A 16025-nucleotide genomic window follows, 5' to 3' on the forward strand; every position below is an offset into this window, starting at 1 on the left:
ATGTTTCAGGAGTTTTTAATGTTATATTCGGTGTGTCTTCACATTCGTTCAAAAATGTATTTATGTAACCACAATGTATTTCAGCTACATTTTCAATGAATATTTAATATTTATTAAATTAGTTAACTGAATAAAATTAATTTCTTAGAAGAAACAACCAGACATCTTAGGATGGTATAAACAGAGTAGATTGATATGATCGTGCGGAGCTAGGTCAAATAATATTTACTTCAGCAATTATAATTTATCAATCACAGTCGTGAAGTCAGCATCGAGTGACATCATGTTTACTTGGCCAATAATATAAGAACAAGACAACTTCCTTTTTGCGCATCAATTCAGAACGTTGACTACAGGAAGACTTGAAAGATGGCCTCTCAAGGAATGTGGTTTATGTATTTTCTAGTTTGTGGATTATTGCTTGACGTTTCGCAAGGTGGGTATTTTACTGTATTTGCGTATATTAATATGTACCAGTTTCGTAATCATTTCGATATAAATGAAGTGGGAACTGGGCGTTTGCTTCAGGTTATTTGCCGTTTATGCTAAAATTATCATCAAAGTCTTTATGACAAAATTTAATTCAAGAATACCATATTCACATGTAGGTGAAAATAATTTTAAAAATGCAAAGAATTTTAAATATTTACTCTAAACGTTGGGTATTATAAATATTTCCTAACGTCAGCAGCCTAACTAAAGCTCGTACCATGACGCGAAAGAATTACATATTTTTAATAATGCAAAAGATTACCCAGCAGTTTGAACGATTTACTGTATGGTGATATTTGGCTCGCTTTCAGTAATTCGGATATGTTCGGCATCTTTCGATTGTTTTGTAAATGTACTGTGTTCCCAGTCCATTATACCATGTCTGTCCTAAGGATTAACTACTTCAACGGCCATTATTATCATGCAAACTGCTCTGTGATTCCGAGTATGATTGTTATTTTGGGAAAGTAACGGATATTACTTTTTAAAAAAAAATCTTATTCAGCAGTACAGATGTTTTCCCTAGGTAGAAAAAATCTAGTACTTTGCTGTCAGATCAGCCATATGTTCTCCTTGAGTTTTCTAATGCTCTTACACACACACACACACACACACACACACACACACACACACACACACACACAAACACACTTATCTGTAGAAAAATATATTTTTTAATATAGTATGTTGAAAAATTCTTAGACGCAACCAAATAACTATACTAGTATTCCAAAAACATAACTAGTAAAATATATGTATGGATGACGATGTCAATAATTTGTTTATTTAAAAAAATCTACAAATATGACTATCATTTTTTAAACCCGAGAAGGATTCAGATTTCAGGAATTTGCCGGGCTTGGGGGGATCGTAGGACATTATGTTTTTATTCGTGAATATTGATTTAATGTCAAGTGTGATTACTTTTTCATCTTATTACAATTTTACTCTTACATCAGGCAATATTAAAAAGGGACAATGTATGAGTATCACGTTTAACGCTAAAATACTGTTTAAATCAGCAGAAATTCGAAGAAAATAACTGAAACGTTTTAACACACGAAGCTCTGCGTAACATAAATTCAAGCGAACAAACTAAATTCACAAAACATCAGATGGAAAGAAAACTTTACAATTATAACAAGCATGCATGCCTCAAACATTGTAACCGGTAAATATCTTCTCTTGTGGGTTAATCTGAATCAATGCAAATTGGTTGAAAAAATGGACATAAAAGTATAAATGGTTGACAGATATTAATGAACAATTTAAATGTAGGGATATGTTAGTACATGCGACTTTTTCTGTTTCTAGTTAAATGCAGCTATGGTAATATTTGGTATGCAAAATTTACGCCATAAAACCGTTCTACAGTAGAAAACCAGATACACACGGTATATTTCTCATTATTATTACAATAGTTTTCTAAATAGTAATGTTAATTATAGAGGTAAAAGAAACAAACCAAAAAAAAAACAAACCATGGAGTCATCCTCCACAAATCTAAACTTCCCACTACAGATTCAAACCCATCATCCCTGAAATTACCAGCCATACAACTCCAATGTCACTAAATATAATAGTAAATAAGTTTCACACTGAACATAATACTAGAACATGTCCACACCGAATATAATGGTAAAACATTTCTAATTGGTCTTATATATAGAGATTGTTTATTGCCACTACAATTACATGTTAAAAGCCATGCATGACAGCTTGCGCTTCAGCTGACATCGTCAGAGCTGTAAGTTATGTTTGTAGGTTTTCAAAACAGTCTAATTAATGAACGTAATTACAGTGGTAGGATTAGGGTCCGTACTCTTGTGTGTGTATAAAATACATATTTGACAAATACGACAATTTAGCAGTGAAAGGTTATTTCCCTTAGCACAGGGTAATGTGTGTGTGTGTGTGTGTGTGCGTGTGCGTGTGTGTTTGATTTTTAACGTAGCTTTAACAATTTGTATTCATGTTGCTACGATGTCTGCAGTGTGACAGTTGAAGGTGATGTCTAACACTGGTGCATGATGCCGCAGACATGTATCATCATGTCCCACCCAGTCACATTTTCCTGACACCAGGCCGACCAGTCCTAACACTAACCTCTTAATGCTGAGCGCCTAGCAGCTAGAAAGCTGTTTGTACCATTTTTATAAGTCTTTGGTATGACTCGACTAGGATTTGAACCCACGACCTCCCGCATCCGAGGTGGACGCTCTCACCGCTAGGCCACCGGAGCGGGCAGCGCAAGGAAAAAATTGGAAACTTGAAATAGAGTAAATCATAAGATGTGCGACTTTCAAAATTTCCATAACTATTTACTTTAAAAATAAAATGCCTGTGAGGTCAGCTTTTGTGAATTATTGAAAGACAAACAGTTCCAATGGCGTGTTTAGGCTTATGAGTATCTGTTTTAAATAACTTGCCGGGACGAAAATGTATTTTCATTCAAATTGATCAGTTTTAACCACTACGTTACTTTTCATTGTTGGTGAGTATTAAGTGTAAGTTACCTTAATGCATTACGATAGATCTTCTTCAATCATGTCTTCATCAAATAAGTAGACATATGCCGTTCTTAAAGAGTAGCTTGCAGTAAAGAGGCATATCGCATGTCTGTTATGCGTTTGCTCATGTAGTAAAAGTTGACGTTTATATGCAAAATTATATTTTAATGACAAGCCATGAAATTAAGTTCCCATAAAAATGTAATATTTTTTCGCAACCCAACAAAACTATTTTAATGCCTACGACTTTGCAGTCACTGTCGGTGGATACACGCGTGTGCCATCAAGGTGAAGGTAACGTACGATGATACTAGTTGAGAGAGAGAGAGAGAGAGAGAGAGAGAGAGAGAGAGAGAGAGATGGGTGGGGTAGAGTGGGGGAGGTAAGGCTTTCGGTATACGTACCATAACATTATTTCCCTTATGTTTCGTATACTGTTCCCTACAACAAGTGACGATAACAATAAGGCATTACAAATAAAAAAGAACAAATATCACACATTATGTGCATTATGTGCTAAATGAAAAACATGGTACAAAAGTGGTGGCTTGAAATACGATTAACCCAACAAATATTCGAACATTTGTTTACCTTTTAATTTGTAAGGCAAGGAGTATCCCGACGTTTGACACTTTAGAGTAAAAACAATAAGGATAATTAAAGTTTCTTCGTGCCTAATTATACATAGAAATGCCCCATGCTTTATCTATTATCCTTTTTCATTCTCTTTCTCTCTCCATCTCTGATGAAAATGAGACAGAAATAAGTGTATGCATGTTGCGTGAGAGAGGAAAATAATATGAGGTTGATTAATCATTTGAAGTTGAACTTACACCACGTTACACGCAAGCACATGGGTCGTCGTAATTGTATGTGTCCACTTTCCATGGGAATTATCCACAGTACTAACAATACTAATCATACAAAGTTGCAATAGCCTGTTAAAGTTCTTGGTTAAGAGGCAAACACATACCATAATTTATTATTTTGCAACTTGTAATAAGGTCCTGAAACAGAATATATATTTAAATATAATAATATCCGAATGGCACTCTCCCTTCCTCTTCCTTTTTCTCTCTTACTCTGTTTTATGGGCAGGCAGCAGACTAATTCTTCAGTAGAGAAACATAGGGGAAATAATGTTATGGTAAGCCCACTCTACCCCACCCACCTCTCTCTCTCTCTCTCTCTCTCTCTCTCTGACCATCGTCGCACGCAACGGACGAAAATTCGTGAATAAACGAGCGCTGTGGATATTAGCTTGTGTTATGCGACAATGTCTTTGAATTTACCGAGCTGTTAATGACGATTAAATTTACAGACCAACAAACAAACTGGTATGGGAAAGAGAGAGTTGAAGGATAACAACAATCTTCGGGTTGGTAATAAAGTTATTTAAAGCATAGTGATTACATATATGAACTGTAAAACAATTAAATCTCTGAACTACATCTAGTTGGTTCGTTATTTCGTTTAAGATATAGTCCCTGCTAGATTTAATCAATTCGCCGGTGATTGAATGGCTGCGCTTTGAGTACTCAAGTGGCTAACCATTCTGTTTTCTAGTACTGTACTTTCTTCATTTAAATCAATTTCCAAGCTTTAATAATACGTTTGTTTAATTCATTATGAATATGAATGAGCATAGAAGCTCAGAGAGAGAAGAAACCAATTATCTCATTGTAAAGAGAATGATGAACAGATGATATTGGTACAGAACTACATTATGAAGCGCACACATTTCCCAGGAATGTGCAGAGCACAATCGCTTCGTCAATCTACAATTTCCTGTACTAAGTCTTAACTTGTTTGTAAAATCAATACGATTTATCTGTATATGAGGAAAGTAAAATATTTTTAGAGTATGAAGGCTGTAATTCTGATACACCACTCGATGTGTACATATTATATTCAAAGAAACTCTGAAAGCTAATTTCCTATTAATCGAACGCAGAGGCATCAATATATAAGGTCTACGAAGCCATCGTTCTGCCACTCTCATGTATGCTTGCAAAACCTGTACGTGTGTGTGTGTGTGTGTGTGTGTGTGTGTGATTTGGATTTTTAACGTAGCTTTAACAATTTTTCAGTCATATCGCTACGATGTCTGCAGTGTGGCAGTTTATAGTGATGTCTAGCACTGGGGCATAATGCCGCAGACATGTAGCATGATGTCCCACCCAGTTACATTATCCTGACACCAGGCCAACGAGTCCTAACACTAACCTCTTAATGCTGAGCGCCAAGCGAGGTAGCTATTAGTACCATTTTTGTAAGTCTTTGGTATGACTCGACCGGGGATCGAAACCTCGACGGTGTATAGACGCCATGTCAAGAAACTGAACAATTTTAAATGGGCTGCCAGGGGAAACTGCTAAAGATTGAATGGCACAATAGGGTCCCGGACTCTAAGCTTCTCACACAAGCAGATATTCATAACAATCACTATGAAATAACATTTGAGGTGAACAGGCTACGTCACCAGGATGACAGAAGATCAAAAGAAACGCTTCAAAAATTACCTCAAGTCATCCTTGAAACGCTTCAACATTGACCACGAGACTTGGTAAGATCGCACACAGGATCAGACTCGTCCATATTGAAGCTACAGATAATCAATGCAAGAGAATTACCGAGGCAGCGCGGAAGCGCAAGCAGCGCAAATCTCAAAACTGCAGTTGTCCTCTATTGATGAATCAAAACCAAGCGGCACCCCCACTCAAGTATGCAACTGACAGCTCTCAGCAAAAAAAATCCTGCTCAGCCACTCACATACTTACATAAAACAAAATAGTGATGTGATGGTCATCTTTGAATTCGAATCAGGAACAACAGAGTTATTATTATTATTATTATTATTATTATTATTATTATTATTATTATCCCTTTTTCAGTACTATTTTAAAACATTCCATGACACATTTCTTTTGATACCTTCTACCCGCATAACTTTACAGATATAGGTTTCAGTACAGGCTACATTTTCAAGTCCTAGATGTCGTCCTTTGTCTTTAGGTTAGAATTAGGTCAGACCAACCTGGTTTTCCAAAGGATAACACACATTTATACGGATCACTACTACATTGTTTGCGACAAAACGTTCGTTATTCTGAGTTTAACACAATTATTCACGTAGTTTACAACTTTTAATGATCGTTTTACTTCTTGTTGGTTATTTTAAATTTTCCAACTTTATTGGTTGACAACTTCAAATCTCATTGAATCGGGTAAATAGTTTAGGTTTATTGAAAATTTGTTTGATCTCCTGGCGAATAGTTTGATTAGCCCGAGACGCTGGGATAACGGCTTCTAAATCCGTAGTTGCAACTTTTGTTGGTTGGTAGTTGTATGAATATATGCATACATAGGTCACATTTTTAAAACTCGTTTTAAGTATATGTACAGTTGTATTAAAGAACATCACGTTAAAACGAGAGAAATATTTCACATATTTTACTGCATCTGCTTACACTGTATGGATTAAAATTCATAAGGGAGACAAATGTACATGGAATAAGATATGACTAAGAAAATGGCGTTCATAGAGTCACCCTAATTTATTATATAACGAATATAACTGTTATGTAATTACGATCTATCAAATATCAAACATTACTTAACTGGATTGCAGGTCTGTCTTCAGTTAACCAATTTACACTCATATTGGAAATGTTGTATATTTTTATTCTCGTAATGCTCTTATGACATACTTGCCTTATATTTAATTTGTTGCTGTTCCTTAGGTCAAAATGCAGAATATGGCTCTTCGAATTACGCAATGAATGCTAAAGACGTCCCCGAAGAGTTCCAGACGGTTACTTACACTAGACGGGTTCTCATAAACAAGACAGGGTCTTGGCAGGAAATGCACCGTGATGTCTTGAATTCAGGTATGAACTTAGTTCAAACTGGACACTTAAAATGTTTAAAATTAGTATAAGACTTTCAGCAGAATATAGGAAAATCAGTATGTTTAGCAAACATCGCGGCATTGATGTGTGAAAGTTAATTAATACTTAGTTTGATAACGTTTCCTTTAAGTTTGAAAATGTCTTTATTTACAAAGTAGAGTGATCTGTGATACAATACAACTTTATTCTAGCATTAATATGAGATGGCATAGTAGCTATATGTAACATTTACTAATCAGCCATTTAATCACCTATAAAATACATGGCTCATAATGTGAAAAGCGCTTCGGATAATATCGCAAAAGCAATATTATTGAAAGACAGTGTTGCCATTATATTTAGATAAAAATAATTCTAAGTTTTCGTTTTTGTATGAATGCTATAAGTAATTGAAAATACCTTTGAAATTCATAAAGTACAACATAATAACATTCTAAAAGGCAACCGTTTTGGACTTAAGAACAATCAATTTTAGATTTAACGCCAATAACATCTCTCCCGACAGGAAACATTGTCACAGACGGTGCGAGACTAAGTGAAAATGATATGCCTGAAGAGAAGTCTCAAAACCGGACAACGACAGAGCCTCGATTTTGGATCTTTGACAGAACAAATAGAACTTACTCATCAGAAGTGTTTGTGCCAATAACAAATACTCAGCTTCAAAACAGGACAACAACAGAGCCTAATTTTTGGATCTTTGACAGTACCAATACAACTTACTCATCTGAAGAGTTTGTGCCAATAACAAATACTCAGCCTCAAAACAGCACAGCAACGGAGATTAATTTTTGGATCTTTGACAGTACCAATTCAACTTACTCATCAGAAGTGTTTGTGACAATAGCAAATACTCAACCTCAAAACAGGACAAGTGATCCTCAATTTGGGATGTTTGACAGAACCAATACAACTTACCCATCAGAAGAGTTTGGGCCAGTAACAAATACTCAGCCTCAAAACAGGACAACATCATGGCCTCAATTATGGGCCTTTGATAGAATAAATACAACTGACGTTTTTGAACATTTTGTTCCGGAAACAAACATTCAAGCTCAGAATAAGACAAAAACAGATCGTCTATTAGTGGTGTTTGATAGAATCAATACAACTGCGACAGAGACAAATACTCAACCCCAAAAGAGGACATCAACAGAGGCTCAATTAAGGGTTTTTGACAGAAAAAATACAACTGACGAACCCGAAGAGTTTGAGACAATAACAATCAGTCAGCATCCAAACCCGACAACACTAGAGCCTCAACTAGGGGTCTCTGATAGAATAAACACAACTGACGATTCCGAAGAGTTGGAGCCAGTAACAAACAATCAGCTTCAAAACACGTCAACAATAGAACCTCATCTAGGGACCGACGATTCCGAAAAGATTGAGACTGAACAAAATACTCAACCTCACAGCCGCGATAAAATAGAGGCTCAGTTATGGGTCTTTGACGGAAAAAACACAACTGACGATTCCAAAGAGGAACAACAAATAACTGATACAGTTCATACCCTTCCTCACAACCACACAACAACAGAATCTTCATTAAGGGTCTTTGACAGAATAAACACAACAGACGATTCCGAAGAGTTTCAGCCAGTAACAAACAGTCAGCCGCAAAACCCGACAACAATAGAGACACCACTAGAGGTCTTTGATAGAATAAATACAACTGGCGATTCCGAAGAGTTTGAGACAGAAACAAATACGCAGCCTCAAAACCGCACAACAACAGAGGCTCAGTTAGGGGTCTTTGACAGAATAAACACAACAGACTAATCCGAAAAATTTGAGCCAGTAACCAACAGCCAGCCTCAAAACCCGAGTACAATAGAACCTCCACAAGGGGTCTTTGATAGAATAAATACAACTGACGATTCCGAAGAGTCTGAGCCAGTAACTAATACCATAGTTCAACACCGCACAACAACAGGGTCCCAGTTAGGGCTCTTTGACAGAATAAATACAACTGACGATTCCGAAGAGTTTGAGCCAGTAACTAATACCATAGTTCAACACCGCACAACAACAGGGTCCCAGTTAGGGCTCTTTGACAGAATAAATACAACTGACGATTCCGAAGAATTTGAGCCTGTAACTAATACCATTGTTCAAAACCGCACAACAACAGAGTCCCAATTAGGGCTCTTTGACAGAATAAATACAACAGGCGATTTCGAAGAGTTTGAGACAGTAACAAACAATCAGCCTCATAATCCGACAACAGAAGAGCCTCAGCTAAATGTCTTTGATAGAATCAATAAAACTGATGATTCCGAAGAGTTTGAGACAGAGACAAATACTCAGCCTCAAAACCGCACAACAATAGAAGCTCAGTTAGGGGTCTTTAACAGAATAAATACAACAACTGACGATTCCGAAGAGTATGAGCCAGTAACCAATGCCATTGTTCATAACCGCACAACAGAGGCTCAGTTAGGAGACTTGAACAGAATGAACACAACAGACGATTTCGAAGAGTTTGAGCCAGTAACAAACAATCAGCCTAAAAACCCGACAACAATAGAGCCTCAACTGGGGGCCTTTGAAATAAACAATACTACTGACGATTCCAAAGAGTTTGAAACAGAAACGAATACTCAGCCTCAAAACCGCACAACAGAGGCTCAATTGGGGGTCTTTAACAAAATAAATACAACTGACGATTCCGAAGAGTTTCAGCCAGCAACAAACAGTCAACCGCAAAACCCGACAACAATAGAAACTCCACTAGAGGTCTTTGATAGAATACATACAACTGGCGATTCCGAAGAGTTTGAGTCAGTGAACAATACCATTGTTCAATACCGCACAACAACAGAGGCTCAAATGGGGGTCTTTAACAGAATAAAAACAACAGACGATTTCGAAGCGTTTGAGCCAGTAACAAACAGTCAGCCTCAAAACTCGACAACAATAGAACCTCAACTAGGAGTGTTTGATAGAATAAATGCAACTGACGATTCCGAACAATTGGAGACAGAAACAAATATTCAGCCCCAAAACCGCACAACAACAGAGGCTCAAATAGGGGTCTTGAACAGAATAAACAGAAGAGACGATTTCAAAGCGTTTGAGCCAGCAACAAACAATCAGTCTCATAACCGGACATCAAAAGAGGCTCAATTGTTGATGTTTGACAGAATCAATGCCACTGAGGAGTATGAACCAATAACAAAGTATAAAAGCATTATTGCCAGCACGCCGCTCCAAGGACATGAGGTGCACAATGACATCATGGTTCCAGGTACAGTAAAAAATATTTTTATTTTGGAAAATATATTATATTACAGTTAGAAACCAAAGGATCATTCATGAAAAAGAAAACTTACCGACGCAGGTATTTCATAGTCACGTACAATAATATTTACATCAAAATCTAAATGATTTTTTAGTAACTCCAATGAATTGTACTTAGCAGAAAACTAAACAGAACCCATTTATGCAAAGTAAACATTTCCCTAGGTGGAGTATATAATTCACAATTATTTTCAAAACAACTATTATATTAGTCCAGATCAAGTTCGAAAGAAATATATAAGTATATAATAGTTTACCACTGCTTTCTAACACAATTTTACCATTTACTTTTCTAGGTGGAACTTTTGTTTTTTGTCCTTGGTGTATAGTGCTCAAGCCCAAGGTGTGGACACTAAAATCCACGAGGCACACCATACGATGACAGTTTACCTTGTATCAAACATGACACATAGTGACATCTGTTAAACAATCTTCAAAAAAAAATGTTTTCAAAAAATATTAAAATAAAATACAATTAGCATCAGTTTTTTCTCTCAATGCATCTGCATACTTCTGGTCCAAGTCCAGTCGCTCCAGTGACACTATTGGCTTTGTCATTCTCTTTTAACATTAATCGTGTACAAAATTAAATATAGTTTCGACATGTGATTTACGTCAACCTAGAAACTAATTATATCATTGCCAACAGCATTAAAATGGTCGGCTCAAAATGTCCGTATGTAAATGTAAAGGCAGTTGTTCAACTATGTATTGAAATGGTAAGTATGACATATAAGTCAACACACAAACCTAAAATAAAATTATACAACTTTATATCTTAATGTTACGTATCACTCCAGGAGGGTGTAACACTCCACACCAAGATTGTGTTAAAGATAAACTTTCAAGATTCTTTTGCCCTTGACATTCTCATAGTATTAGTGTTCATGTCAATTTTAAAGGAAAGGAGACCTTTTGAATATATACCACAGTATAATAATTTTATGGTGATAAAAGAGTATCCATTACATTCTGGGCAAAGAATTTAAGCAATATGCCCATTAAAATGTATTACGTATTGTTTGTTGGATACGAGTGTGTACGGATGTTATATACATGTTTTATAATTTCTCTATTTGAATAATACAATCAATGGTCACTTTAATTGGAAAATATAACTGTTTTTCTTTATTTCTTTAATTTTGTTAATACATAAGTTATCATATCAGCTATTGTATCTTTGTATCTTCTAACAAATTTAAGTCTTAAAACAAATTTAGCCATTACTCTAGTTCTGTTACGATCAGAAAATATTAACCCCGTGTCTTTGATTCTGGTCATATTGTTTTCCGTGAAAGTATCGCAAGATTTTATAACAGTAATTTTGTGCACCAGTTATATAGTGTAAATTCAGAACGATTAAACTATATTATAAAAAACTTGAACTACGTTCTGAAACTCAAAATATAATTATGTTTCTACTACTGAGAGGCTTAAAAAAACCCAGTTTATACAAGTAGAACTGCTTCATCCTTCTACAAATGTATTCATATCCCTGTGTAACAGCATAGCTTGTGACTGTTCTCTCTGGCTTTTTTGTTTCGTTACCCGTTGTATCTTTCACACAGCATTAATATCAATTGAACTTCTAAACTCAAACACATTTTGTATTATCTAATGGCGGAAAATAAAAATTTACAATGAGTAAATATGGTGCTGAATGTGAAATAAAATGGACAGTATCATGATAAATAATAATTGAGTTTCCGAGTGAATTATGTTTCATAGCATGGCGAGAAGTGTCATTAATACAAGCCTAGCCTATATGCTCTTCTATGCATTTATCTACCAGATGATTCGCATATCATTAAGATACAGAACTGAAGACAAATCTATGAAATTGTCGTTTTCCTTAGCTGAGGAGAGTGGAAGGCAGAGAGAATATTTACTGCGAAGTATATGTGTTTCAAGCGTTTGACCAATTTTATCTTCCAATCAACTCCGTTGATTTGTATCAATATAATCAAATGAATTCGCTTTTAAAACTAAATTTCAAATAATAATTGATAAGCTACAGGCTTATGGAGATATCTCAAATGCTTGAGCTCTAAAATATTATTTCACAAACCCTCAATTTTTTAAAGTTGAAATAAATTATCTATAGCTCACAAAATATATACTTTCTTTTTCAACATATACAATATATCCAATACAACAGACAGTGTGAAGATTATTTATCAAATTTATAATATATTTCTCTAAACTTATACATTTTATGTTGCATGTTTCAAGGTACCTTGTAGAAAATTTACAAGTGATATTTTGAGCTTTTAAGTAACAAAACAATGACAAATTTTGTGGGATATTATATCAAGTTTTTTGATCTGTCACACTACTTGTAAAATATATGACAATATTATAATAGCTCACAATAATTTTAAACTCAAAGTAATACCATGATATCTTATGAATTAAAGTAAAGTAAAGTATATAAAACAACAATTTAAATGTTTTCCAGCGATTTCAAAATGCATGAGTTACCTCTATCAAAATATCTTACGAATGTTATAGTTCAGAAAAGGTATGCACATTTTATGGAACGGAAATTAAACATAATATTAATCTGAGTGAGACCAAATATATTTGTTGAAAGGTCATGGTCTAAAATTACTGGTTAATAACTTTTTCCACCTTACAGGAACAGGAAAAATGATCAGATTGGTTCCCGAAGGAGTCAGAAACGTGGAAGCGGCCGAGAGCAGAATTAAGACAGAGGATTCAGTAAATGCATTTACCACGAAAGAAAACGACACAAAGGGACAAGTAAGATCGTTATATTCGATCATACAAAGAAACAGAGAAATGAGCTTACAAACGCAACGAACAGAAGAAAACGAGGTGAACATCAATGATCGGAGAAAGAGAGAGGCAAGAAGTTGAAGAAAACCATATGCGGAAATGTAGCAACTATTATAAAGGGAGGACCGCTTTATATATGTATTTATAGATGACAAACGTTAATAAGAGTATTTGTGTATGAAAATCATATTTTAGAGATCTTCCGCCTCATTGTTCCTTGCCAATTCACGTCGAACAACTACTCTTGTTGAACTCTGCAATGGAAAAGGCAATGACCGATCCAATTAGTTCTACCTCAAGACATTTAAAGGTTGTTCAATCAATTTGATGAAGGGTATATGCTATGATTTTTATTCAAAATAATCATAATAATTTCGGCATCATCTGTTTTATGTAGTTTACATTGAACGATCCATGAATTTTACGGACTCCAAGCGATGACATACATCTACATTATACATATATTAGAATTAGGCAATTTAATAAGTTTTATTTTTATTGGATGATAACAAATCTGAATGCGCACATGTTTCACTAGCATACCTTCAACGTGTATAGAAACCGCAGTCAAAAAGGAGAATATGTAACAGAACCTTAAACGTACACGCATCTCGCCTCGGATCTAACTATTTGGTATCTTCGGCATATATGAACACACCCATCAACATTTCACGACAATATACAAACTTGTCTATGATCACTATATTCTACTTTTGGCGATTATTTTGCTGTACCCTTCAAGGATAAACGTACCATTCAGGGATTATTACTGCAGAATAAATATAACTAGAATATTTTTAAAAACTGTCTAGCGCTATGGAAGCGCTCCTAACGTAAGTTGCTAACATTCCAATAAAACCTACACGGTTCAACTTTGAATGAATACCCACCCATGTCTCGTCAAAGCTACTGTATCAGATGCATTGGTTTAGCACTATAAAATCCATATTGGAAATAAAGAAACCAAAATTATCCGAATCCAATAAACAAAGTCTATATAAAGAGGACTCTCTCCTCTAATGAATGCCATATCTTGTCAGTGATACACTTTTAAAACAGCAGGTTTCTGAAAGAAAAGTTTTTAGTATCAATCTTACCCATTATACTCCTGCCTTGAGTTTAAGGACAATAACATGGAACAAATATAGAATAGTTTTAAAACCCGTATCGTCGTGTTAGACATATATTGTAAGTGCATTCTAGACATATGCAATGTATTATAGTTTTAATATATATTACACATCTATGGATATCAATAGGATCACTGGAAAAGATTGAACATTACAAAAGTGACCGTATGGTCATGGGTACGTGAAAATAACTTTGGAAAGTTCAAATTAATGTTCTAATATGCATGACCCATTTCTGTCTGACTTAACAATGATTATGTGTTTTTCTTCTGATACATACAATGACAACAGATGTAGCTTAGAATGGTCAGGAGGGGCATTATATATTCAGTGGTCTGTAGTCAGCAGACCCTCCCTCCCGCAACACGTTGTCCTCTACTAAGTAAAATCAAACACTGTCAACGTTGAAATCATCCACACATTGTCTTTAACATACTAAGACATGGGGTTGCACTCTCACAGATGGATGACAATGACATATCTTTGTGCCTCTAGAAACGTGCAACTACAATGAAGCGGTAAAAGGTTCTCCCAGACTCATGTTTTCACAAACCAAGCATGGAACAAATATTGATAGGCTGCAAGAGATTGCGATTAGCAAGGGGACTAATCGTCGAGTCAATGATTTGCCGAACAGGCCAGAAGATTCCTCCTTCCAACCGGTAACAACTTAAACAAAGAACTATTACCACAGAACATGAACACATGGTATTAATGTTGCTGGTGAATGGGTTGTTCCCCACTCACTTACGACAATCACTGCAGAAATACCACAGGGATGCAAAGACAAAGTTAGTGTTCTTCAGAGCAAATCCTGGTCTGGCTAACCGCAAGGCAGGCAGATATATTTAAGAACTAAAATCCAATGCTAGACAGGATTAAAACATCAGTACGACGGATTTAGTGTCTCGCAAGACGCCATTGGCAGCACAATAAATGCTTAGGCTACTGACTAGATTGTACGAAATTTAGAACCAGTCAGAATGTATCTGGGAGGCATTACAATCACGAAAGTAGTGATAGTCACGAATCAAGGTCTGCATGCAAAAGCAGCAGAAATTGTCAGGAAACAAAAATAATAATTGATACATTTTAGAGAGCAATAGGCATTTCGAGATAAAAACCTGTCATCGAATAGAATATGTCTGTTATCCACAGAGTTCAGAGGAAAGCGACATAAAATATGCTTAATCTTTCAAAACAATGATTGCACCCAGTGGCATCTTTCTGTGTAATTCAGTGGTCATAGGTATTATAAAAAATAGTTTAAAAAAAAAGAAAATTAAGAAAACAAAACAAACAAATTTGATGTTAATATTCCGTTCCTTATATCATCGTGCTTTCTCATCACCTGTAAAGTGATATGATAGCTTCATCATATCTATGCATTGATACATTTTTATCGTTCGATTATTGTTTGTTGTCGACTTAACTGCAATAAATTCTATGTACTTTTGTTCTGGTCGTTGCAATTTTTTTTCTTCTTCAAACATTCGATCTTACATTGTAAGGGATGCACATTAGGTAAGATAATTTGAAGTAGAAACTTCAAAAACGACAAAGCACTATTGAATAACTACAATATGACGTAAGCAATTTACTTAACTACAATTTAAATGATGTTAATTGGTTCAGGAGAAGACATATATCATTGCAAAGTTACTGTTAAATAAAGTTTCGTTTCTGTTTATTCTGCTTCTTGACCAGAGCTACTGGAATCAAGGGGAATAAATGGTAAACTTCACCAGCTCCATAGCAGTTTTATCATTAATGTTCATTCCTTTTGCGGGGCATGTATATGAAGCGATATATTTATGAATTAACAAATTAACAGCAAAGGAAATATATTGTTAAACAAAACCTAATTAAAGAAGAGATGG

At 35.2% G+C, this 16025-nt stretch overlaps 2 protein-coding genes across 2 annotated transcripts; both read left to right on the forward strand.

Moving 5' to 3' along the window:
• The first annotated feature begins 268 nt into the window (after positions 1–268).
• On the forward strand, positions 269–8698 carry LOC149792479 (uncharacterized). Its single transcript, XM_089971063.1, has 3 exons — positions 269–436; positions 6746–6892; positions 7419–8698. The coding sequence occupies exons 1-3, from the start codon at positions 370–372 to the stop codon at positions 8693–8695; spliced, it is 1491 nt and encodes a 496-aa protein (XP_089827189.1). The 5' UTR covers positions 269–369; the 3' UTR covers positions 8696–8698.
• Positions 8698–15601, forward strand: LOC149792480 (uncharacterized). The gene is made up of 2 exons (XM_089971066.1): positions 8698–10163; positions 12855–15601. The coding sequence occupies exons 1-2, from the start codon at positions 9371–9373 to the stop codon at positions 13094–13096; spliced, it is 1035 nt and encodes a 344-aa protein (XP_089827192.1). The 5' UTR covers positions 8698–9370; the 3' UTR covers positions 13097–15601.
• Positions 15602–16025: the final 424 nt, after the last annotated feature.

The sequence above is a fragment of the Sinohyriopsis cumingii genome, chromosome 9 (genome assembly GCF_028554795.1).
Source record: "Sinohyriopsis cumingii isolate HCF-2022 chromosome 9, ASM2855479v2, whole genome shotgun sequence".
NCBI lineage: Eukaryota > Metazoa > Mollusca > Bivalvia > Unionida > Unionidae > Sinohyriopsis > Sinohyriopsis cumingii.